The sequence below is a fragment of the Alosa alosa genome, chromosome 9 (assembly GCF_017589495.1).
Source record: "Alosa alosa isolate M-15738 ecotype Scorff River chromosome 9, AALO_Geno_1.1, whole genome shotgun sequence".
Classification (NCBI taxonomy): domain Eukaryota; kingdom Metazoa; phylum Chordata; class Actinopteri; order Clupeiformes; family Clupeidae; genus Alosa; species Alosa alosa.
Genome location: NC_063197.1, coordinates 18,266,058 through 18,292,863, shown reverse-complemented (window position 1 = coordinate 18,292,863; position 26,806 = coordinate 18,266,058). Strand labels below are relative to the sequence as shown.

The following is a 26,806-nucleotide window of genomic DNA, read 5'->3' as shown; positions in this document are numbered from 1 at the left end:
TACCAACTAATGACTAAAAATGCACACTGATATAGAATGCAAGCATGAATACACTATGGAACTTAGATTCACACTCACCACTGATCTCACCTGTGTAGTTTAAACGTGTTGACTCAAAATCTGTATATCCCAGAGGGGCTTAGTCCACTGCAACCATACACACAAACAACAAAACAAGTGACCGAGGACTTCTGTTCAGACTCTATAATAAATCACAAATTATTACATGCTTTTATCCACAGAATGGATCAAGTCTAGTCAGAAAGCCATTTAGACATGTCATTGTGCTAAAAGGCATAATGATAATGTTAAAAAGATGAATGGTGACCTAAACTCATGAGCTTAATTGTGAAGAACTTACATAGGCTATTAACTGAGAATTTGATGATTTTACACTGCTTTGCCGAAATAAATATTCTTCTGTTCATTTTAGCATTTAGTCTGAGAAATGGCCAAGTCTGCTTTGCATGAAAGTCACTGTCATAGGCCTTTGTACTCTTTAAATAGCTCCAGATTTAAAGTGAATAGACTTTTACGTGAGCAAGGCGTCATTTATGCTCTTCAGCACTTAAAGAGGGCGTGACAAACATGAGAAATATGATCCGCATGCACCATGATTACATGCAAAACCTGAAAAGTGAGTGGCATGAGCCTGTGAGTGGTGAACCAAAACTGTCTCTGTCTCAATATTCTTTTTGGAATTGCTGTAAACATCAAACTGTGATGGCCAGTTAATGGTAAGGTTCCTTAGAAATAATGGATGTAATTCTCAAATGCTTTGTGAATGTAGATAATCCAAATGTGATGAAGAAATGTGTTGTCATCTGATTATACAGGTTTCAATTGCAGATTAACTTTGAGATTAAACTTGGTTACTAAACTTCCTTAACAGAGGTGAATAAAACCTGACCTATTAATCTTAACATATTCTGCTATCTGCATTTCCTATTGTATTGAGGCATGTTTGGGCTGAATTTCAGCTTGTTTAAGATGAATATCGTCAGTTTGGTTTGATTTGTTTTTTCGATGCTACGACTGAAGACAAAACTATCGGACATGAGTCACAATCATGTCTGTGACATTTTTGGGGCAGCAGATGGCAGTGTGTGTTCATTTTCCTAAAATTGGAAGGGCAGTTTGATTTAGCTATATTACTACGGCAAGCCTTTTCACTTTTAAGACCAACATGCAATATTGTTAGAGATTACTGTGAGCATTTTTTAAATCTATGCACACATTTGGTCTAAATGTAACCTGCTAGTTCGAAGAAGTAGCCTTTAGGCATATATTTATTTTTTTATTATGGAACTTTCCACTAGTCTATCATAAAGTAGGCCTAGCTTAGGCCTTGACTTGACTTAGTCTTTACAATAAAGCAATAGTCCTTATAGACTTTTCTTCCAACGTATTTGGATTTTATTCAGCCAATCGATTGAGACGGAAAAAGGCTACTGACAATGTTCTGCATTGATTGGTAGTAGGTAAAACATGAAAGCAAGTATGAAATGGCTTTCCATAATCACCCTTAGTAGGAGCAGCTTGACTCCAGTCGGTGGCAGCTTTGCTCTGTTATGGACGGACAACTCACCGGATAGGGCTAATACCTTCTTGGGTGGAAATCCCGACAGTGAAAATTAACCAGCGACTTGGGAGTTGAACTTTGTATCCACCTGAAATCATCTGCGAGAAGATAATGTTGCTGTACTTGGAAAGTTAATGTTTAAATTCTGGGACTGAAAAGACTTCCAAGGTAATAACAGTGTTAACGTTAACTGTGTTTTCTCTTCGCAGTTGTTCTGCTGGCTGCAGGAGGGCGACAGCTAGCTTACAATTTGACCGACTGTTGCTTGTTAATAGCTAAATATGTTTTCACACACTCTTGTTACCTTGATGTTTTAAAACTTGAAGTATTCCCGACAATAAGAACCATGTCTTTACAATGTTGTTCGAAAATTCCCCCTTTTAATTAGAGGGACGTTTGCTAGCATAACCAGCTAGCCTGAAAAGATACTGTTGCAGCTGGTTGGCTAGCTAGTGGTCAGATATTCACCAACATTATCCGAGCCAGCTAGCTAACAGGATACATGCAGGCATTTATTTGTTGAATAACGTTAGTTTGTGTGTCGTCTTCAGAAACGGCTTCGTTTGTAATCATAGCGGTTCAAACATCGTTGAATTGTGTAATTAACGTCAGTGAAAACTGTTGATGCTAGGGATCTGAGCAGTCGAGTCCAGCTTTTTGCCAAACGTTTAGCTGCTAACATTTCTACCGTCAATGTTTTTTCTAACCAACTAAAGCTATTAGGTCTTGGCGATGTTACTGTCAGTTTAAATTAATCCCAAATATATCCAACTGATGAGTTGTGAGAAAGTAGGTTATCACTTTGATGGACAACATTTTATCCTCCTACTTCAGTAACGTTATCCATTATTCTGCATGGAACCCAAACAGAATTTGCATGTGTGCAGACCATAGACATAAGTCAATGTCAAAACATGACAATATCAACGTATCAGTTGTGGTGGTTTTGATAGGTGTCAAACGCTCCTCCTTTCTTCTAGAGATGCCTTTAAACATGTCATGTATTTTTGTTTACTTTGATAGCAGGCTGCATTGCATCAAGCTAGCCAGTTAGGCATCAAGCCAGTAACGTTACACAGCTATCTGTCGTAGCCGGGTGGTCTCTGTCGACGTAGGCCAGGTTTAAACATTTTGTTTAGTTACAGTGGGATTCTCGCTCAAGTACGTTTAAATTGATGAAATGACAAAATGCTGCAGGAGTAGGCGTTTTTATGAGTTGATTATAGGATAAATCAGACGACAGTACTGTAATACAAGTAGACCTATAACTCAAGATGTACCACTGCCAAAAACTATATCATAACCAATACTGTAAATATTAGTTTGCATTACAGCGGTACATTTTCTCTGAAGATTTTAGAGGAATATCTGTGTGATAGTTGCTGCAAATCAGTATTATGCCAAAAGGATTTATTAAGAATATGTATGCATGTTCTCCAGAAGAATCCAATCTAGAGGCTGAATCCCTTGTCTTCTGTATGAGTTGTTGACTCCAAGTCTAAGTTAAGATGCTGTAACACAGAGACAAATCAAGAGATGGGCTACACTCAATGAAACTGTTGGGTTTTAACTCAAGAGAGTACCCTATCTTGATTGGTGCATGAACTTCCAGGAAAACACTATTGCAGTCAAGCTGGGCATTTTCATCCTGTGATGTGTTTGAAGCTGAGATGCGGGGAATCATTACACACTCCTTCTTCACCTGACCCTGTCTGAGAGCCAGTGGTAGCGTCAGGCACGTGCTGCGGCGGGTCCCTCTTCCCGGCTTTGCGATGATTACATCGGATCCACTTTGATCTGTGCTGATCCACTTTAGCCCTCAGCCTGCTTTCAGTCAGCGTCAGGAGGCACTTTACTCAGGTGGCGTTGATGTGTGTGTGTGTGTGTGTGTGTGTGTGTGTGTCTGTTTGACTGCACTTGCTGTGGTTTGACGAGGAGCGGAGGGGATCTCATCGGCACAAGCTGTTGCACTGCAGCCCTGTCAGGTGGTGAAGTACTGCCAAAATAGACTGCTTAATGCTCGATAACGGTAGCAAATGCAAACACAACAACTGCTCACCTCTGCCATTCTCTCAATCTGTGATTGTGTGTCTCTTACACACACACAGTCACATGCACACTGAGTGCTCAGTTCAAAGCCAGGTGTTCCCAGTCACATTTTCTTCTTTGTACATTGAGGTTATTTATGAAGCTGAGTTGCAAGCTACCCTTTAATGAAATCACATGCTGCTCCGTCACCCTTGCAGATGTAACGGATGCCAGCTAGCTTAGCTGTGCTTGTGGAACGTTGGTAAACCTCACTCCCCGACGCCTCAAGAGTGCTGCTGGCATGCGAGCCAGTAGCCTGGGCTATTGGCTCAATTGTTAGCGCGCTCGCCTCCCGATCCGAGGTGCTGCTGTTCGCGGGTTCGAGTCCGGGCGTGTGCAGGCCTTAATCGCGCAGGTTCAACACAACGCAGGTTACACAGAGGCTCTCACCCCACTCCTCCCAATTCCTGGGTTTCCCCTCAACTAACTGGCTGAGAATGGGGAGCTGAGGACAAATGTCATCAATAAAATTACAGCACAGAGACATGCAGACATGCAGATAGGTAGACGAGGACTGCTAAAGAAGAAGAAAGAAGTCAGACAGTGGCAAGTGAAGGAAGAGAAATTAAAGGCACAAGGAGACAAAAAAAACAAGACAGTCAGTACAAGACTGTTAGATTGAAGACAAATAAGAGATGGGTGGGAAATGCCCAGGCAAGAGCAAGACACTGACAGGGATATGTAGATAGAGATCCAGCTTGTCTGAACTTGTCCGAAGCTGTAGACACCTCAGAGTGTGTTACAAAAAGACAATCCACCACTACTTCTGCCCCAGAGATTGCACTCACCCCTCCTTTTAATTCTGTGTCTGGGTAGAATACCTAGCTGTGGCTATAGCCATGTTTACAGGGACAGCTTTTTTGTCGTTCTGATTAAACTATTCCAATTGAAAAAATTCTGCCGTCTGTTTACATGGGGTGTGTTTTATTCTGATCAGGTGCTCTCAAGTGCTTTAGAATCTGATCGGAAAAGCCGTTGTTGCCTACTTTTCATTGAGAAGATGCAGCGGTCAATCCGAATGACCGTACATGTTGTTCAATCGGAACAGGAACGGACTACACTGCCTCATTCATTCCGATAGAGGTGTTTATGACCATTTTTATTCCGATTGAGACGTTATTCCGTTTCTAATCGGAATAGAAGTGTCCATGTAAATGTGCCTTATGATCATGATGAAGTCAATATATTGCCATACTGTGAGAAGGGCAATATATTTGTATCTATTTTTTGGAAAACTCACTGTAAACCCGCTAAGTAACTACCATATAATATCAAATTTGAATGAAAAGAGTTTACTTTTTAATGCAATCAGAGCAGTGATCTTGCACTTATCTCAGTCCCTGTAACACCCAGTGGGGTGGTGATGGTGTAGTGGTTCAGGAGCTGGGCAAGTGTGCAGTAGCCTGAAAGTTGTCTGTTCAATTCCCGGCTTCCACCGTTGTGCCCTTGAGCAAGGCACTTAACCCCAAGTTGCTCCGGGGACAATGTGATCTCTTGTAATATAGCTGACATATGTAAGTCACTTTGGTCAAGAAGTGTCTGCTAAATGTAATGTAAAATGTAATGTAATAACCCAACAGAGCACTATTATGTGCAGGACTAACAAAGGAAATGAACCACTGTCTACCACAAATAATTGAGAGACTATTAATTCAAACTTTATACAGGGTTTTAAATGATCAATAGAGTATCACAAAATCTCAGTAGGCCTACTCAAGTGTATAAATATGTTCTTACACCCCATAATACTTTATTGCAGTCATAGCCTGTTGCTTTAACCACAACAATGAAACCGTGTGGTTTTACAGCCTTTGAGTCTGTGCAGCTCCATCTCTAGCTCGCTGGTCTCTCTGCTCCCTCCCTAATAGTCAGTGGGATGGGAAGCCTTCTGGGAGCACTGCTGATAAACTCTGCTGTCCAGATCTGTGTTTGTGAACTGGGAGCCCTTTCTTCTCCACCGACACACACACACATTCACTCCGCTAGGCCAGTGTGAATGAGTGTTGCAAGTGAATGGCTCATTGAAATTCCCAGTTTTTCCTCTACATTCCACCGTACATTTGAAAAGGGCACACCAAAGTGAAAGAGAGGGAGAGAGAAAGAGCTGATGGCAAATATATGTCTGACAAGATGAATGGGAGACTGTTGAATCTCTATTACACTTGAGGATGCTGTGTAGGTGTATGTGAGAGCGAGAGAGCAGTGGCAAAAATGCTGTCTTACAAATCATACCCTGGTATTATATTTCCCTGAGAAATACACCTGACCTTTCGGAGAGAATATATCTGTCTGGGAAACAAATTGTTAGTTGATACTGCCCTCCTTGAGATTAGTGTTAATCTTTCCCTCTTCATTCTCTAAGTCTCATTTGTGCAAACACACACACACACACACACTCACACACAGATGCAGAGCAGTGGTGGAGGAAATGCCATGGCTGGTTTTGCTCTCCTGAACCGTGTTTGGTGTTTCACAGGGGACATGGACTCCTCTGGTCAACTCCGCAGTCATTCTCCTCTTCATTTGTTATGCTGTTTCGACTTCTTTGCTGTTCACTCCTTCATCCTAACTGTCCCCTCCACTTTATTATCTTCAGAAACAAACATCTCTTCCATAACCAACAGGAATGCTTCAGGCACAGAGAAGTCGACATGGGGGTCATTTTCTAAAAATAAGTGCCTTCAGCAAGCATATTTTAAATACAGTGCCCAGACCCTGAGACTAATTTCTTAAAAAATAGAATGTCTGTCTCTTTTAAGTTTCCTCTCTTGTGGCCTGACTCAGGCCTTCGAAGAGCTGGGAAGTGAATTTATAGTTCTTACATAACTAGTGCCTGGACCATCTGGGCCCAGCATGACTAAAGCGTGTATGTGCAAATGTTTGGAGAGAATGTGGAATGTGCCCAGCACTCGTTCATTTTTGTTGTTGTTGCTTTTCATTTCTCATCCTCTCTGTCCCGTCTCTGGTGGGCACTTGTACAGCTCCGTATTTGTGTGGTTTCAGTGACTGGATGGGTTGCTGTGGCACTTCATCTAAAATAGGGATGCACAATATATCTATCTATATATAAATTATTGGTTGATAAGTAAAACAATTAAATATTATTATTGTGTAACGGAATTTCAGCCGGTAATTTGCGCCGATATTTTTTAAGTCCTACTTTCCCAACTTGAGGCCCGTCTGACTACACTGAGCTACTTGAGCTGGGTTGGCTACTTCTTCCTCAAAATAATGTCAGCGGTGTGGATGTGTTTGACATTTCAAGCAAAATCTTTGGATTTGCGTTGGATATGTGTAGCCCAAAATCCTCTTGTGAATGGTCTTGAATCTATGGAGTCTGGCCTACCTAGAGCAAATTCCTTTCTTGTGCTGGTGTGTCTGCACATATACTGTGCTAGTTGGTGAAAATAATAACAAACTCATTGGAGGGACGCCTCGTTAGATAAATCTGTATTTTAGTATTATATATGCACCTTAATGAAGCCACACATACTGCTATTTTGATGGCTAGTTTTGCTGCTGAACCATTGAGGAGGACTATTATTCTGTACGTCAGGTATGTAAAACGACTGCAATTAAATGCCACTTTTTAAATGCTGTCCCCTTCACTTTTCACATTTTTTGTTCGGTTAATATTATCGGTTATTGTATTGGTATCAGCCACAACAAACCGATAAATATCAGTTATTGTTAACGGACCAAAAATTCCATATCGGTGCATTCTCTAGTCTAGAGTTTGGGAATCAGGCCCGTAGGCTGGGAGATTTCACTCACCATTGTCGAACCCTCTCACATCCTGGCCAGCCTGATTCCCTGACTTTATAGCTTCACTTCAACTACAGCCATAGGTACCTCCACTAGTACTTTGCGTGATTTTGGAGGGCATAGAAGACAGTGCCTTGGTGTTGGATCTTCAGATGTTATTTCTTTTCTTGTAATATAAGACAGACGTAGCAAATATCATTGAATCATTTAAAACGAGTGTCAAATGCCTTCGCCTGTTTTAAAAATGCATTACTCTTATTGTGCTGAGGCTTAAATCAGTATTATGATATCATGCATCTATCAGTAGGTTTATTTATGTTACGGAATTATAGGCAGAATTATCCAAAAGAGCTCATGTCTTCATTGCCAACCTTGCAAAAGTTTGGCTGGTTCATGAGTCTGATAAAGCTTTTAAGGAGCTTAGTAGTATCTTCATTCTGGTGTGTTTTCAGGCCTCTCGTATTTCATTTATTTCGTTTTACATTTATTTCGTATTTCATTTCTCACACACCCTGTGGACTGTCACTTCCCTTTCCTGACTCATTTTCTGAGACTGAGGGTTTCAGTTCTTAAAGGGATTAAACAAAGTTTACAGTACAGTACCTCTCCTGCTGGCTAGAGTTGACTGACTGCTGTGACACACACACACACACACACACACACACACACACACACACACACACACACACACACACACAGATTCATGACCCCTGTGTTCATATATATATATAGAATATCTGATGGTTATTCACACATGACCTTTGTGTCCACATTATTGGTTAGGGGTATCAGGTTTTCATGTGGGTATTACAGTCAGGTTGACTTTTTGTGGGATTTGACACCACTGTACATGTACCCAGAGTTTCATTTTGTAATGTTATGATATCTTTGTCTACATTGATCATGTTTTATAAATGTTTTATGGCTTGCACGCTGCAGACCTGATTCAGATGGTTTGTATGGTTTGCACTTTGAAGGCCTGCTCTCAGGTGTTTGTGTCCACAGCCAGCCTGGTCAGTAAATATTCTGCCATTCTGAATCAAGTTCACCATAACTGCTGTCAGTGGTTGTACATCTTGGTATCTGTCCTAACTTTGTGTAACGGAGTATAGGGGCCCTAAACTTTTTGGAAATTCTTCATTGCCTTGCTATGCATATTTGCCCAGTCAATACCAGATATTGTTGTCTTTTATTACTTTTATCACAGTCACTCTGGGTTTTAGATTTCTAACCAGGCCTGTCTAGACAGACTTTTTTTCTGAGGTGGCCTTTCTCAATTTCCCCTTCATCTAATTTTCTCTGTTACTCATCCCTCCATTTCTCACCCATTCGTGAACTATTCTGCCTCTTCCTCATTCCTCTAAAGCACTCAGTGAAAAGTTTGGCCTGTGTTTTCCTGGGTTTTTCCTAGCAGGGACTAGCTTACACACAGGGTTTTGAGAGGAGGTCAGAGACTGGGGTCAGGGCTGCTTGCGCTTAAACACTGGTAGTCTGTTTCCTGTTTTTCTGCTCCCTGCAGGATACTTTGGGTGTGTGTGTGTGGGTGTATTTTGTAGAAGTAGTCTTGTTGAGCCCCACAGCTAAACTCACTCACTTGTGTCAGCAGAAATGATATCAGGTCATTAAGCCCGCTGATAAAAAAGAGGAAAAAAAGTGAAGAAATGTAAACCCTTTCTCTGATATCCTGTTCCTGCACCCCAGGAACCAAAGATGTGATGTTGTAGGGCTAGCGTCTCCACACCCCCAACACTGCCAGATCACAGGAATAGCCAGACCATTGGAAGACCTCATGGAGTTGGGGCCCAAAGAGAAGGCGGAGACATCGAGAGATGAATAGAAGAGTCGACAGTGCCAGAAAAGAAAGGATAATTTGTGGAACCAAAAAGGAAGTCAGGTAGCTTAGACAGACAGAAAAGCAGATGACCGAGAAATGGAGTGAGAGTGGAGTTGTACATAGAACCCTCTCAGAACCAGACAGTTTTATACAAGCTTAAGAAGAGGAGTCTGTAAAGGTCCTGACAGAATGAGCTACTGCCGGCAGCATTGAAGAGAAAGTAAACCACGTCTGCTGGTCACATGGCGTTCTCAAGCACTAGTGTTTAGGGCTCTCCATTCCCTTGATGTTTACTTTTGCAAATCAGGCTAAGTGCCTGCTTGAAGGGTGCTGTGACGCAAGGACCAGTTGGGGATTGTACCATTGTGATGTTATAATAGGGGATTCTCTTACTGCTGAGCATCTGACAATTCTCATGGGTGGTCTTTAGAGCTAAACTTTTTGTTGTTGTTCTCTTCGCCAGTCCTGGAGCCCTTGTAAGACAGGTGCAAGATTATCTGTCTCCCAGGACACGTAACTGTCCCCACTGATTTTATTTTCTAATTAATCGTTCCCAGATGGAGAAGAGGAGAAATCAAACACCATTGTTACAGAGAAAAAAGAGAGACTGAGGAAGAACTCCATCCATCATCACTACATTCTATGAAAATGAGTCTGACCTGTGTAGTGTTATTTCTGTCACCAGTGGTACCATTTTCTCAGTCCTCTCTCTCTCTCTCTCTCTCTCTCTCTCTCTCTTCATCGGTCTATTTCTCTTTCTACACACTCTACATAGTTTTCAGTGCTCTTCTCTTTCGATTTTTCGCTCTCTGTCTGTATCTCTCTCTCCCTCTGTTTCCACAATGCAACCCTCTCACTATGCAGCCGATCTCTTCTGCATGAATAATTTAGAGGGACGGTGCAGAGAAATGATGCCGCTACATTTTCCTGAACAAGCCTGCCACCAGGCACGCTGCAAACAGAGACTCCCCTGAGGCCGGCGGAGGGCATTTAATCCTCACAGGTGTTTGCTAGTAAGTGACCTCGTCTTTGAGTCTGCCAGCGCGCGTAGGTAAGGCTGCCACTTGTGCCATAATGAGGTGACCGAGTTGAGGAAAGAAACACCTCCTTAATGGGTGTGTGAAGGGTGTGTGGGTTACACGATCATGAGATGTATGGATGTGTTTGTAAGCAGCAGAATTCCTGTGTTACTTTTTAAGCACAAGGAAGACAGGTTTGGTGTCTTTATGCAGCAAGGTTTGACAGAAGTCTGTGGCTCTGTTGACCATCAGTGTGTGTTCTTTACAGTAGGTGTGTCTGTGTGTGTGGTTTGTGCAGGCCGGTTTCTCTCCCTACAGAAAACAGCTGGCTATATTTACACTGGAGGGGGCCCAGGACCAGCTGGTCCTGCAAAAGGTTGTGTGTGTGTGTGTGTGTGTGTGTGTGTGTATGTTGGGGGTAGGGAGGTGCTGCCTGACCATGGAGGGAGTTACAAGTAAGAGTCAAGTCAATATTTCCAGTCCCGGAGAAGGGAAAGAATGACTAATGAAAAGCTAACTTTACTGAAGTAGCAGGCATCCAGAGACTGGGACCAAAAAGCTCTCCGCTGCTGTTATCACCCTCCGTAAATCATTTCTGTATCACAAAGGAGGACCTTCACATGGACCGATAATCGAGTGCCTGACTGAAAGTGGTTTCTCAGTCAGCCTGTGTTTTTTTCTTCTGCCCAGTGTTTTGGTCTGCTGTGAGTGGGTGGCTGTGGAAAACACTTGAGAGAACAATGGCCTGGCACTGCCTGAGCTTTTTTCACAGTGAAAATTGATCTGTTGTCGGTCCAGCTCAAACCCCAGCTTAAGAAGCAGTCTAATGTGGAAAGCCCCACGTTATGATGTGCGAAGGTGCCGTCAGGGCCTCCATGGCTGTCTGGCAGCTGCCTGTTTCAAATCAGTCATGCTTGTGCACTTTGTCCTTCATATCTTGGGTTTCCCTGCCAGGCCCCACCTCTTCCTTTTTTGCTTCCTTTTTCTTTCTATCAGCCTCCCTCCTTTCTTCCCTCCCTCTCTCAGCTATCTGTATCTCTTCATTTTACATTCAGTGTCAAAACAATGTGTAGTTGAGCAAGAGACAGAAAGGTTAGGTGGATTTCATGGTGTGAAAAACCACACACAAGTCACTGTACAGCATTTGGGAACAATCACAGGCAGCGAGTGGTAGCCTTGTTTCTCAGCGTGGGAAACTACCCTTGGTGTTTGTGGGCTGGGTTTTTGTTTTGTGTTGCGTCTTTGGTCAGGTTCTGGAGAAGTGCTGGTGCTACTACGCAGGCGGCAAGTGCTCTCCAGGAACTGAGGAGTTCCCCCCCCCTGAGGTCGGGCTTTCAGAGCCGCCGCAGCAGCAGCAGTAGTAGCGGTGCTGGTAACGGCGGTATCATCTGCCACGAAAGAAGCAGGATTTCTTTTTTTTTTTTCCAAGAAGCAGTTCTGGTCAGGTGGATTCCAGATTGGTGGCTCAGCACCCAGAGACTGAGTGGAGAAAACCCTGAAAGTGAGTGAGTGAGCAAGAGAGAGAGATCCACTGAGGAAAATAGAAGAACCAATAGAAAAGGACATAGTTGGTGTATATAGAGTGCAAAAGACAAAAGAAGCTGAGCACTCCATCCTGTCTGTGTGCCGGCATGTGGTTTGGTGTCACTGCTGCTGCAGGTGCACTTTGACCCTCGGAGTGTCATTGTGACTCATGACTCGGCAGAGTGCCTGAAAGGAGTCAGCTTTGCAGAAACACATCCTGAGCTCAGTGGCAGGAAAACTCTTCTGCGGACATGTGAAAAGTTGCTGCAAAGCCGGCAACCAGTTGAGCTAACTAAAACACTCCCATCTTTAACGTCTCCAGCAAGATTGCTCCTCATTCGCTGTTTGCCCGTTTGCCCCTGTGCTTATGGAAGTGGAATGTGATTTATGAGGATTGTGCAGAAAGGGAAAACACATTTCTTGGGTAAGTGCGCCTAAGTTTAGCAGAAATGTGTTATGTGGTTCAGATTTTAGCATTTTAAGTTAATTGAGGCACTTTTGTGAATTACTGTGTTTATGGTGGGCTGAAAAGTTCCAGCCACGTTGTTATTTTAGAACGTGCTGTGTTGTACAGAGGTTCTTACCGGTGCCTGGGTTTTCCTGACCTGTTATCAGAGGGGTCTGTATTATTCATTTTGGCTTTGGAAAGTACTGACTCACTCAACTCCGATTAGGTATCAAACAGCACCTTTATCATCTCTGCTGTCTGGTTGTGCTGTGTTTGAAGGCCTCCTTCTGCACTGGAGTGTGGTCTTTATCAGCCAGTGTTAATGTTACAGGAGGTCCTTGAGACTGCTGAATCACCAGAGCTTTTCAAAGTGGTGGCCTTTCATTGCTGTGTCTAGTTCTTTGATCACTGATTGAGGATGGCTCACTTCTTCTCCCCAACCCACGCTTCTAGTCTGTGCTCTGCTCGGTTTTTGTTCTTGAGAAAGGGATAAGAGACCCACACTTGGCCATTTTGTGTGGGGATGCACAAAGCATTACATGCTTGCTTATTCCCTACATAAACTAATGGGCGGTATTTAAAAGTATAGTAACGGATCCTCTTATCCAGTGTGTTTGTTTGTAATATAAATCAGTGGACATATTTAGCTTCAGAGATGTACGAGTACAGCTCAGCACTGTACAGCAGAACAGCTGGTCTAGTTTTGTCAGATTTGCCTTGAGGCTATTTGAACTCCAGACCTAGACATTGAAAGCTTTGTTTTCAGCTGGCTAAGCCCAACGGGTGGACTGGGAGGAGAGGCACATGTGTAGCACAGAAGAACAAGAGCTAATCTGTGAAACAGCCTCCATCTTTGTGTCTGCAACTCTGTCTTTCCACACAGCTGCTCTTTCTACGTCATCGTGAGACTAGTGTTAATGCACATAATTTTATTTCTCAAATCCCTAATCATTGACTAACTAAACTAAAATAAATCAAATAATTGAGTTGAGTTGTCTATTCTACCTAGAAATGTGGGTTTGAGTGTATATTTGTGAACTTGCGATACCAAGTCCCGATACAAATACTTAATAAGGCAGTATTTCTAAAGTAGGTACTTCCAACAGAGCAGACAGTCTTAAAGCAGATGACAAAGCTACCTATTAGTAAATGTTAGTCTGGAATGTTCTGCAGTTTTTAGTCATGCAGCTGTTAAGTGCATTTACTTTCAGCAGATGTTGCGGAAGTATGTCACTTTTTATGTTGGTCTTTTGGGACCCTCTTGCATCACTGCCTAATCTGCTGGCCTAGTGCACATCACACACGGTCACTCATAACCAGAGATAAACTACTCGTTTGTGTCAAAGTTTGTGCAGGATCCTGTCCTGTCAGCTGTTCCTTTATACAACGGACTGTTCTAAAATGCTTTAGCAGAACAGCATTTAATTACCTCTTACCAACACATTGGTCTGAGCAGTTGGAATGTTTTTGTGACTAAATGAAATAAATAAATAAAATATGAAATAAATAAATAAAATATGAAATTAGTAAATGAAATAAACAGATAGCTGTGTTTATATTTATATATATATATATTTAATATCTTATTTATTTATTCCATATTTCATTTATTTATTTCATTTATTTATTTCATTTTGTCACAAAAAACATACAGTTGTGACATTAGTGGTGAATTGTTATGGGAGTCCAGTGGTATCGTGCCACAGGAAAGCCCAGACTAATAACAGTGGTGTTCCAGTAATAACAACAACACTGGAGGGAAGGGGAGCCCACGCTGCCCCACTCTCAAGGTTATGCAAATCAGTCTGCACAATCAGTCTGTGAAACCTAACGCCATCTGTCTCCTCTTCCCTCCTGCACATTCATCCCTTGGCTCTCGGATGTGATGCGGGTAAACAGCTTGTGAAACTCTTAAGTGTAAGCACAGGGATGTAGAAGCTGTGGGTTGAGTAGTGAGTGGTAGCTGTGTGTTGTAGCAACTGTGTTGGTGTTGATGTTTGAACCTTTGCCCCTCGTGCTGGTCTGAAGTGTGACTGTCACAGGATCAACGTGAGGGGGAATTGACAGGTGTGGTTGACAGGTGTATGTAAGGATTTTCTTGTGTGTGGTTGAGAATTGTAAGGGATTGCACTGATATTGTATATCGTATAAGTATTGAAGTAGGATTTGCCTTTCTGAGCCTTTGATTAGAAACCATAACCCATAATTAGCCCTATTTAGAATGAGCTCAAGATTTAATTTTATTAGAAAAAAAATATTTTCACTGAGACCCGGCCCTGTAGAAAGAACCTTAGAAATGACTGTGTGTCCCACGGTTTCTCTGTGTATGTTGTGTCAGACACCTCCCACTGATTCCTGTTTCCACCTGTAGTGAAAGTCTACCTCCTCCAAAACATTCACAGTTATGTAACTCTTTCCCTCCAGTGCTTTCTAGTGTTCACCTCTCCCCCCATTTATTATTCTTTTTTTCCTCAACACAACAGGTGGCGACAGACAAGGTTGCAGGAAAGCTGAGTTCTACTCTCTCATGGGTGCGGAACTCAGTGTCTCACACGGTCAGTCAGATGGCTAGCCAGGTGGCCACGCCCTCATCTCTGCCCGCCCCTTCAACCATCTCTGCCCCGCCCCTCGGATCTTCTTCCTCATCTACACCGTTGTCGTCGCCGGCGTTGACGCCTGCCACGCCAGCCCTTAGTCCCGACGAGGTGGAGCTGCTAGCCAAACTCGAGGAGCAGAACAGGTGAGGGACACAAAGTATAAGTAAAGTGTATATATATCCGTGAATTAGTGAAACACACTCAACACACAGTGAACACACAGTGAGGTGAAGCACACACTAATCCCGATGCAGTGAGCTGCCTGCAACAGCGGCGCTCGGGGAGCAGTGAGGGGTTAGGTGCCTTGCTCAAGGGCACTTCAGCCGATCCTACTGTTCGGGGTTCGAACCGGCAACCCGAAGTCCGAAAGTCCGAAGTGCTAACCAGTAGTCCACGGCTGCCCCACATCAGAACACATGCACACCCACATGCACAGCCAGAGAGAGATAAGGGCACTGGCAAATGTAAGTATGTCCCAAAACTCATAAACTGTCATATGCATGTAGAGGCATGAACACACTATCATATAGGCAATTAAATTGACATGCTGAACCCTCACACACACTCTCACTCACACACACGCACGCACGCACGCACGCACACACACACGCACACACACACACACACACACACACACACACACACACACACACACACACTCAGAGAAAGGAGCAGCACACCAACTCCTGATGAGGCTCACCGTGTCTGGGGTCTTGTCTAGCAATGGCCTTAATTACAGGCCTGTCCTCACCTGAGGCTCCTCACCTGAGGCTCCTCACCTGGGGTTTCCAGCCTGTAATTGGCAGCCAGTGGAAGGAGGCGGGAGTTGACACATGCTCACATGGCAGCTCCCGAGGAACCGATTTGCCAAGCTGCTCCTGCCGCCGCCACTGCTGCTGCTGCCTTTCAGTCGCTTCCCTGTGGGTGTCATTAGAGGCAGACGGCATCAATCGCTGTCCTCCTACGCCAGCCGTGTTATGCTGTTCTAGCAGAATACAAATGTGAGAATAAACTCGTCATCAATTATTTTTCAAACAAATGTCCTGAACCAGCACTGGAGTTGTTGGCCAGAAGGGAACTTTCTGGAATGGACGTGATTCATGGCCATTGTCATCAACATTGTGAAACATTTCTATCCCTGGAAGCTGGTGGGGTGTGGTTGCAGTAAAGCCATCTTAGACCATTAACTACATGAGATTAAATCGCCTTATAACCATACTCCTGAAGTGAGTCACCTTACTCTGGTTAGGTGGGACTTGATTATCATGGTCATATTGTGATTTGCACACTGGATAGGTCATCATGAAAGGCCGCAGAAGATCTTCTTATTACTGTCACAGGATTACTGTTCTGCAGTGGTCTGTGAATTGCAGAGCATTGCCATATGTGTCTGTTAGCGTGTAGCTATCGCAGTAGATTATGCACGGCCGCTCACCGCTTGTGTTAACACAACGCTGTGAAAAGCCACAGCACAATGATAAGATGGCAGACAGTACAGACCCCGAAGGTGCTGCTATGTGGCATTATCACTGGCTCTGACAACACAGTGGCTATTTGAGGGCCTGGACTGAGAGATGGAGAGAGAGCGAGAGAGAGGGAGTCCTTACACATACACACACACACACACACACATAGGCTTTGTCACTATGCACCCTCCTGTTCTCTCACTCTCCCTATTCAGTGCCATTCCCTATTTAATCTGCAGTTGCACCACGTGTTGACATGGAAACGGTGTAGGATCTGCACCAGGAGGTGTGTGAAAGCTTTGTAATATTTGAGTGTGTGTGTGTGTGTGAGAAGAGAGTGTGTGTTACATGGTATCCATAAGGATGGGAAGCATGGAGGTGTGAGCAGGGTGTAGAGGGCAGTTGAGCCAGATTTGGATGTGTTGGGTGAGTGTGAGACTCTAGCATGACAGACTGTGGGACTTCTTCTGGAGCCAACACACCAGGGGGGCAATTACCCTCTCTCTCAAACATACACTCCTTCAGTGTCCTCCACCCCCTTCTCTCTGTGTCTCTCTCTCTCTCTCTCTCTCTCTCTCTCTCAAATACACCCACATACACAAAAACACACACACATACCCACGCAGACACAAACTCTGTCGATGTTCCTGGCTCTCCCTCGCCGTCTCTGCATTCTGCTGTGAACTAAAGGGACCTGCCTGCAGTTGTTAATGGCATCCTGGGGGAATGTGGAGGCTTTGTCTTTCAGATGAGCGGCAGTGAATGGGATTGATGGTGGAAGGAGGGGGAAAGGAACTGGAGGGATAGGAGAGGGGGCAGCAGAGCTGTGGAATTTAGGCAGTTCAGTGCAGTTCACAGGCCTTTTTTTTATAGGTGTGTGTGTGTGTGTGTGTGTTTTATAGGGTTCTGTGTGTGTGTGATGTTGAATCGCCCCAAGAAGAACAAAAGAAGGAACAGTTTTTATTCAATGTGTGAAGGAATGATGTCATCACAGTGGTCCACTTCCAGAGCTGGCCTAACATCATGGCTCCCCCTCTCTGGTTTGTAAGTGTTTGTGTAAATTATCATCAGTAGGGAGAGAGAAGGATGAAATGAACCAGTTTAAAAGAAACCGCTGACCTTCTTCTGTTCAGATATCAGTATGAGCAAGAGCATAAATTTCCCTTCTCCACCACAATCGTGAGCAAAAGAGTGACTGCTGGCTTGCTTTACAGGTAGATTTTGGAGATTAGCATACTGTGTGTTTTGGCTGCCTGTGTGTGTGTGTGTGTATGTGTGTGTGTGTCTGTATTTAGTGTGTGTGCTCAGCATTTTCACTAGATGAGGGGCATTCCATTGACAGACCAAAAATGCATACATAGAACACAGTAACACATTTAATTCTCTCTCTCTCTGTCTCTGTCTCTGTCTCTCTCTCTCTCTCTCTCTCTCTCTCTCTCTCTCTCTCTCTCCCTCCCTCTTCCTTTTCCTCAGTCCCTTTCAGACCCACCCTGACCTCCACAGCACTCAGACATGTTAAGGGGGCCTGCAGACACACTGCTCACTTTAACCTTTAACCCCAGCCTCCGCCCACATGCCAGGAGCACAGCTGGGCCCTTTTCACCCTGGCACATGTTGCCGTAGCCCCGTCCCCCCATTACCCCATGTGTGAGAGACAATACCCCTTCATCTGTCTCCCTCATAAACCCCACCTGTCAGTCAAACAGAAAGAGAGCCTTCCCATTCCTGTCGAGAGCCCTTTCACAACAAACCAAAACCACTCAGATTCTGTCTGTTTGCTTTTGAGAAGTTGTGACCGTTTGATTGAGTCTGTCCACAGTGCCAGGTGGAAGGGATTTTGCCTGGTTCTAGTTTCTCTATTGGTCAGCCACACTTGAAAGTTGCTGCCTGAGTTGAAAATGCTTGAGAGTGAGCACATAGGCCTAGTAGTTGTAAGACAGATGGCACAGTAAGCATTCCAATGAATTCCCCAAGGACATCCTGTTCATTAACGCCTTTACTTGGCTTAGAAGGAATGAGGTTATAAGGAACCAGTCATCTAACATACTTCATTTTGGGTCTATGTGGCCAAAATATTTCCTGCCAAAATTCCCCACCACTATCAGTACTTGGTCAGCCTTTCCATCCATTTGGCACCTTTGTATAGTGACGTAATCCCTTTCCTTTGGTTCCGTCTAGTTCTGCTGGACCTAAAAAGGAGACCAGCTCCTCCATCGAGGAGGCCTGCACAGATCAGTGGATTGGCCCCTTTCATTCTCACTTCCTCCCTTTCTCTCTCTCTCACTCTGTCACTCACTCTCACTGATTACTCACTGTCGTTGGCCGTTCTCCCTGCACCACACCACCACCACAGATCCCCTGAATTAGTCACCGCCGTTGCTGCTAAGCGACCAGGAACAATGAGGCACGGAATCGAAAACTCATGGCCCCTCTCTCTCGCTGGGCTGCTAACAGATGAGAACACAACCAGCACTCAGGAAGTCTGCTTTTCCAACAATGTAGCATTACCCCACCATCATATAGCATAGAGCACACAAAAAGCAGGAGTCTCCTTGATCAACGTAAGTGTGCTTCCATCAGTGGCATTTTTACGTCAGCTGATGTGATGTGAAAAAGGAAGCGACAATTGGGTACCTGAAAGAAAGTCTGTTTGTCCAATTGGTTGAGCTCTCTTTCATCCCGTCAGGAAGCAGTGGTGCTGTTTGCATTGTATGTATTGCGTTGCATGTATTTGCATTGCTCTGATTGGGCAGATACATTCATTCTTGTCAAATTCCTTCATCTACATTTGTTTACATTCCCTTAATGCTGCCAACTAAAGCATCACACAATGAGTTAACATTGCGGACCTGAGGCTGTTGTTGCCAGACTCTCTCTCTCACCCCCCCCTCTCTCTCTCTGTAGTTCACTGGCAGCCTTCTCATCAGGAGAAAAAAGAACTTTGATTTTGCCACTCCTGTGAATCCTGCCCTCTGTTTCTCGTTTTCTCGTTTTTTCCCCCTCCTGCCGTTCGCCCACGCAAATTTCTCCGAGTTGCGCTGACTCGAGCGGGGATGAAAGTAGGGCAGAGCTAAGAGAGCAGCAGCGCTGCTGGTGTCTCCTCTGTTCGTTGCAGCCCAGCGACACTGATACCAGACGGCAGGTAGGCGAGCGAAACTGTGTCATGAGTCCATGAGTTTTACCATGGTACTCACAGATAACAACAGTAAGACTGCACAATAATAGGGATTCCAGTGGGTGTTGACCGCTTACTTCAGTCCTCTGTTTTGATTTGTTTTCTGTAGTGAAACACGCATGAGCACACTCAGATTCAGGGTATAGCTCAATATGTGTATTGGTTGTTGGCCTTTGCACTTAGCCGATAAGGGCGTGTGCGTGTGCGTGTGCGTGTGTGTGTGTTTGTGTTTGTGTGCGCGTGTGTGTGTGTGAGAGAGAGTGAGAGAGAGGAAAGGGTGTATATCTGGCAGAAAGCCAGGGTGCCGCTCTCCTCACAGTTGGGGCTGGCTGGTAGGCAGGCAGACAGTTAGCCTGTGCTGTTATCTGGATGCTCCACTCACTGGTACATGAGCAGACATGAGCAGCACTCTACCATGAGCTTCTCTTGGTAAGCCCCTTAACACACGCACCGACACACACATACACACTCACATGCACAAACACACACTCATGTGACTCCTCAGCAAGGCCTACACACACACACACACACACACACACACACACACAAAAGTAGAACTGTTTTTTTTGCAGATATGGTTAGAACTTGATGTAAAATGTAGGCCTGTTGTTTGCTGTAGGAAGTAGAAACTTCTGAGTGAGATGAATGTTTTTTTCTTTGGCTATTTACGGTTAAATATCCATTTGCCATGCTGTGACCGTGTAGGATTCTTGTATTTGCCACGTGTGACACGTTGCTTTTTGTTTAACCACTGGTAAATGATTTACTGAAGAGAGGACAGCTGAGAGTAAAAGCAGGTTGTGTGAGTGTGAGTGTGCAGTTGTATCCTCTTGAGGTTGCCCTCTGTTAACTGTGTCTGAAATGTTCTGATGTACATTCCCTTCCTGCATCACTAAGTAGATAGGAGTTATGTAGTGTGAATGTAACTCTGCACTACACTACACTCTGTCACTTGATGAAGGTTTATGAAGTGTAGAATGAACTCCACTTCTCTGCCTTTCTATTGATTGAAACTGTTCCGAGTTCCCATGGGGAATACTCACCATTGCTCTTATGAAGTGCAAAGGTCAGCATTAGTAGAGTCCAGCCAAATGCCACCACATGGTTTTTATCTTTTTACACCTTTCATTTGCCCTGATTTGATGGAAGATTGCCACTCTTATTCTCACCTCAATGCTTAGCTTAACAAAGTTGATATGTAGCCAGTTGGCCTGAGAGTTTCTCCTTTTTTCAAAAGGATGTAATAAGGAACTCAAAGATTTATTCAATTTTACTGGAAAGCTTGAAGGGATATGATTTTCAGTAGCTGCCATGAGTGTATATTTCTGTATGTTGTAGGCCTGTCATTTGCCTTTGATTCATGTGCTGCCCCTGATGGTAATGTAAGGTCAAGCATATCTTTGCAGTGCACGTAAACGGTCAGTTCCTAAGGGAACCTGTATTGTCCATCTCTGTTGCATGTGAGGCAGTGGTAGCAGCAGCACATGAGCTCCTGAGCTCCATGTGTGTTTACCATCTGCTCTCTCTGAGTCAAGGTGAATGTGTCACTGGAGCAAGGCAAACATGAGCTTGAGCCCAGAGATGCAGGTCAGGCAGGAAATCTATAATGCCTCCAAGCCTTGGCTGATTCTTACTTACAGCGAGTTTTTAAACATCTGATGGCAGAAGACAAGAACCACTGATATTACAGACTGTTTATCATTTGTTATCGGGTCCCATGGGCTAGTGATTTGTGTTACGGGTATGAATTTAGTGAATGTTATTTGGCTGTAAAGCTATTTTTTGTATTGAAAAAGTAAAATAATTTTCGTCCTCCAGCATTTCTGTTTCGAAGCTGTCATTCCTCTCCTGAGCTGTCCCATAATCGCTCGCCTCTACTTGTCCTTCCACCCTCCCCCCTTCATTTTGTCTCCTTGTTCCCACATACAATACTCTCTCTGCCTTAACCCCCCCCCCCCAAACTCCTCCACTTCCTACACCATCCTGACCCAAATTCAGCCGTAACCCCACCCCATCAGGGAGCACCCTCGATGATGTCACCCCCACACACACCCACAGTTAGCACACACACCCCCAGTTCCCTCTGAGAGGCCACGACTGCTTTTTCCGAGATCGTGTTTCCAAGTCCCTTTGTGTGCCGGTCGCCTGATCCCTGAGACACTTGTCCGAGCTATGAGGCCCAGTCACAGCACTGACCCGAGTTCAGTTTAGACTGAACTGCCTCTCAGTAAAGAACTCTCAAGAACCTGTCTGTGAACATCTGATTAGTACTTTCAAGTAGAGAAGACTCATTCCCCTTTTGGCTAGAGGACTAGACTTTTCACCACAGAATAGCTTCAGAAGTGTACATGCATGTGTATTTAATTATTATGGTGTGTTCACATTAAGCACAACAGACATCATCTGGTTTGTGAACCTCCAGGGCCCTTAATGAACTGAGGCTGGCAGAAGTCCCATCATCTGCACTGCATGCATGTTGCTATTCCTAGAGAGCCAGGAGCCATGATAGAGACAGTGTGTTTCTTTTTTAAGGGTTTACAAATTCAGAAATCGGTCTTCTTGAAATTGTGCAGTCAGACAGGCTCAGTCAAGTGCAGAGCAGGAATGTGGAAGATGTCAAAAACTAGCCTATTTAAAGCCCAGGCCTGGAAAAGTCGTACTCTTGTGTGGGTAGAGAGTGTCCCTGGAGAGAGCGGCATTTTCCAGGCATTTCCCTTGACTCATTGCCAAAGGAGTGGAGATCCACTCAACGCTTGGATATTTTTTTTTTTCAATTGTAGTTCCCTGATGGTGGAACGACTTACCAATTGCTCCAAGAGCAGGTGTGTCCCTCTCTTTCTTCAAGAAACTCTTGAAGACCCAACTCTTCCTCTTCCTAACACTCCTAACAACTCAACACACCTAACATGTACTTACCATGCACTTCCCTTCTTCTCTCCTTTTGTTGTCTCCTCATTCCTCTACCATTATTTCCTTTAATAACACTTAACTAGCTTTTTTCCACATTCAGCAATCAGCTCCTCCTAGCTGCCCATTCCATGAGTACACTACACTGTAAAAAAGAAACCCAGTCTCTGTAAGTAGCCCAGGCTCTGTAAATTGGAAACAGTGGAGGCAGCCTGTCCCCAAAACAAAAACAAAACCCTGTGTGGAGTTTCTCTGGGAATGCTGAAGGTAGGGGTGAGGCCTCTCTGGTGTGTTTTGTTTGGTCCTTGGTTAAATTATAATTGATGCTGTTTTGGACAAAAGCATCTGCTAATAATTTTAAAAATGATCATAAACAAATGCGCAATTGCTGACGGCACCATTAATTGTTGCCTAAGTTCTCTCTCCTCTGCAAAGTAGATTGATGTTATTCCTCATTGTTGTAAGTCGGTTTGGATAAAAGCGTCTGTTAAATGAATAACTGTAGATGATTCAATTGGATATTAAACATGTGTTGTAGGCCAAGGTTTCTCCTAAATAATGACTGACTAGCTACAGCTAGCTACATCCCAGGCTATTTAAAGTAACCTCAAACATCACCATTGACCTTTTTCTCATAGGCTACTATTGAATTTAATAATGGTACTTTTTTATTTGAGTGTGGAAATGCACTCAAGCTGACTTCAAAAGGATTTATGAGGAAAACGGAGCCAATTTGAAGTTTTTCCCTGGCAGAAACTGCTTGCGTTAGTATGTGAAGGCTTAGGCCTTCTCTCCGCACTATGGTGAGCCTCCGTAGAAACTTACGCTCCGCATCATTTCCCTCACACTGTCCTCTACACCCACGACTTCATCCATCCATCACAGTGCAGGGAGATGGGAGGATGGCGCTGCCCTGGCTCACTGTGTGCTTTGGGATCCGCGTCAAAGGCATCCAGGAGCCCATTTCCACACAGAGTTGGGGGAGGGCTGTGGGGGGCATTAAGTGCTGCCAAGTAAATGCCGGCAGTGACATTACAGGGGGATAGTTTGTTGGGAAAGAAGCGGCCTTTTTCTGCAGGCCTCAGGCTCCCTCTGCTCTGCTCTGCTCTGCTCTGTGTTCTGCTCTGCTCTGCGCTCTGGCTCTGCTCTGCTCTGCTCTGCTCTGTGTTCTGCCTCTGCTCTGCTCTGTGTTCTGCTCTGCTCTGCTCTGTGTTCTGCTCTGCTCTGCTCTGCTCTGTGTTCTGCTCTGCTCTGCTCTGTGTTCTGCTCTGCTCTGCTCTGTGTTCTGCTCTGCTCTGCTCTGTGTTCTGCTCTGCTCTGCTCTGCTCTGCTCTGTGTTCTGCTCTGCTCTGCTCTGCTCTGCTCTGCTCTGCTCTGCTCTGCTCTGTGTTCTGCTCTGCTCTGCTCTGTGTTCTGCTCTGCTCTGCTCTGTGTTCTGCTCTGCTCTGCTCTGTGTTCTGCTCTGCTCTGCTCTGTGTTCTGCTCTGCTCTGCTCTGTGTTCTGCTCTGCTCTGCTCTGTGTTCTGCTCTGCTCTGCTCTGTGTTCAGCTCTGCTCTGCTCTGCTCTGTGTTCTGCTCTGCTCTGCTCTGCTCTGCTCTGCTCTGTGTTCTGCTCTGCTCTGCTCTGTGTTCTGCTCTGCTCTGCTCTGTGTTCTGCTCTGCTCTGCTCTGTGTTCTGCTCTGCTCTGCTCTGCTCTGCTCTGTGTTCTGCTCTGCTCTGCTCTGTGTTCTGCTCTGCTCTGCTCTGCTCTGCTCTGCTCTGCTCTGCTCTGCTCTGTGTTCTGCTCTGCTCTGCGCTCTGGTCATACAGCCCAGGAATGGTGTGTGTGTGTGGAAGTGGATTATTGAATTTGCCCTGAGGTGTGATTCGAAGCGTAGCTCATATTATTTGAAAGCATTGATGGAAACTCTGATAAGCTTAGCATTTAGCATTTTGTGTACCACTGCAGAGCATGTACATGACTAATGTGCTCTCATCCATGTCACTGGTCACAGATGTACAGCTCTGATTGTGTGAGCTGTTTTCGTTCCATGACCTTTTGCCTCTGTGTTTCTGATGTTCCATGTCACTGTTTCAGCTTTTGTTGTTTCAGAAAAACTTAATTTTTTAGTTCAGTTCAATGAGTTCAGCTCAATGAGTTAATAATTAGTTGACAAAATTGTTTCTGTGACTGCTCTGAACTCATCGGTCAGTAATATTGTACCATTTATTATATAGTAAGTCTTGGAAATTCATTTTTTTTGTCAGGGAAAAGTCATGGAATTTTACATTTGACTTAAAGTGGGAACCCTGTTTTAGGTTATTATATTGGTCTTAAAACAACACCATTGACAACTGATTGGAAGATGAATGAAATTGACTGAGCATATCTCTGGTGACCCCTGGCAGGTTGTTGGAGACGGACAGTAAGTCCCTGCGCTCTGTGAATGGCTCACGGAGGAACAGTGGCTCTTCGCTGGTGTCCAGCTCCTCAGCCTCCTCAAACCTGTCCCACTTGGAGGAGGATTCATGGATCCTGTGGGGACGCATCGTCAACGACTGGGAAGAGATCCGCAAGAAGAAGGAGAAACAGCTGAAAGTAAGAGCTCACTCCAGCGAGGAGAGCTGGGTTGGCAGTGTCTGTACTGCATGTATACATGATTACCAAGTAATAAGGTGCTCTTAATCTTAATAACAAAGTTTGGACAACCTGACTGTGAGAGGTATGACTTGTTAAATCTTATTGCATGCGGTATGATTGGATTAAATAGGGACTGCAAGGATCTCTAGAGTGACAAGAATTGAGACTAAATTGCATTTTGAAAAGCCGTCCTCTGAAAATCCAACCCTATTCCCTCAGGGTTTAATCCCTGTCTGAGAAGCCTTGCTCAGGTTGAACCCGGGAAATGCTCCCATGTTTTCTGTCACTGCCGAGGAACTCACAGCAAAGATAGCACCACAGCAGCTGTTACCCTCACCGACCCCTCATCGCTGTCCTTGAACCGCCAGTGAGAGGGTTTATATTTAGCTGTGCCACTGTAAGTGTCTGGAGCCTCAGCTTTGATACTGCTCAAGCCTAGCTGCTGCCAGGGCAAAAGATTTAAGAGCTTGCAGTCTAGAGGGAGAGTCTTGTTGTGCTGAAGAGTTTCATGTGTCATCACACCCAGACACATTCTAGAAATGAGTCGCCCGAGATAATGACGCACTGAATGACACACCAGCAGGGATTTCAGAAGACTCCTAAGCATCAGTGTATATATAGAACTCACAGGTACTAATATAGGGTTACATTGCAGGTTGTTTGTTTGTTTTTCTTTCTTTTTTTCTATTGTTATTTATTTGAGCCTCTTAATTAGCACACAAACACTATCAAATGAAATACCGGTACTAGCTTCAATGGCAGCACAACCAGTGATCACCTGAATATTTTTACCCTACTGTACTTTCAACACCTGACTAGAAACATCTTGCTATGAAGAACTGTTTTCCTTTCAAGGACTGTTTGGTATTCATTTGATGGGTCTCAGGTGGAAGGTTGGTTGTTTTTGATCGTACAGAATGCATGAAATGTCCGAAAGCGATTTTCTTTTGTTATGATTTCTCAGCAACAGATTACTTCTGGTCAGTGTCCTTAAGTAAGAACACATTCCTCCTGGTTAACCAGCTTTGAGAGAAGCTATGAGCAAACAGAGAGCAGACTGAGAGAGAGGCAGGTTTTTCTAGCAGTGAGAGCTGCACTCTTTGGTCCTGCTGGCCCATGGGCCTGCCCTCCTGCGGACCGCCTCCCAGCCCCAGGGAAAAAGCAGATGTCCAGACACACACAGAAAGCACCACAGCAAGGAAGGATCACGCCCTCACAGTCTCCAGCCAAGTCTCACTATCACTCCTGACCCCTGTGTTTGGGTGCACCACACGTGATGCTGTTTTGAAAGGTCATGGTCTACGTTGGCTTTCATGGTGGTTTGTATTTTAACCAAACCAAGTCTCTAAGAGTTCACTTCAAAGACCCTTCTGTTTTGACCTTAAGAATGCTTCTAGAACCCCATGAATGCATTTCTTTGTGTCTCTGCGCCTGAGTCATGACAGGTTTTATGAAGACTGTCAGCAGAAGATTAAAAAACAGTGACCATTTTGCCATATTGTTCTTGCTGAGCACACAAAAACATATACTTCGAGTTGTTAAACTCTTGTTTCCGCTGACCTGAGGCAGTAAGGGTAAAAAAAAGTGCCTAGACTGCAATTGTTTCTGTTGCGTCAGCGCTGACATTTTTCTCCGTTGTCTTCAGAGTTGTGGAGATCAGCCTCCCCTCCAGGGCTTCTCTGGGCCCCATGAGTCGTCATCCCCAGTGACGCGCTTCAGAAAGATGCAATATGATCCCGAGCCTACAGCTGTGTGTGTGTGTGTGTGTGTGTGTACGTTT

At 44.5% G+C, this 26,806-nt stretch overlaps 1 protein-coding gene across 7 annotated transcripts in view; it reads left to right on the top strand.

The window, feature by feature from the left end:
• Positions 1-718: 718 nt before the first annotated feature.
• evi5b (ecotropic viral integration site 5b) overlaps positions 719-26,806 on the top strand; it is a 57,337-nt gene continuing 31,249 nt past the window's right edge. For 4 of the 7 annotated variants that reach the window (XM_048251462.1, XM_048251459.1, XM_048251458.1 and 1 more), the window contains exons 1-3: positions 719-737; positions 14,744-15,000; positions 24,795-24,984. In XM_048251462.1, coding sequence (XP_048107419.1) covers positions 735-737; positions 14,744-15,000; positions 24,795-24,984 — 450 coding nt within the window. In that variant the 5' untranslated portion in view covers positions 719-734. Of the gene's footprint in view, positions 738-1,527; positions 1,751-11,365; positions 12,237-14,743; positions 15,001-19,829; positions 19,928-24,794; positions 24,985-26,806 lie in introns of those variants that run through there. The other 3 variants (XM_048251460.1, XM_048251461.1, XM_048251464.1) reach the window with 3 other exon arrangements.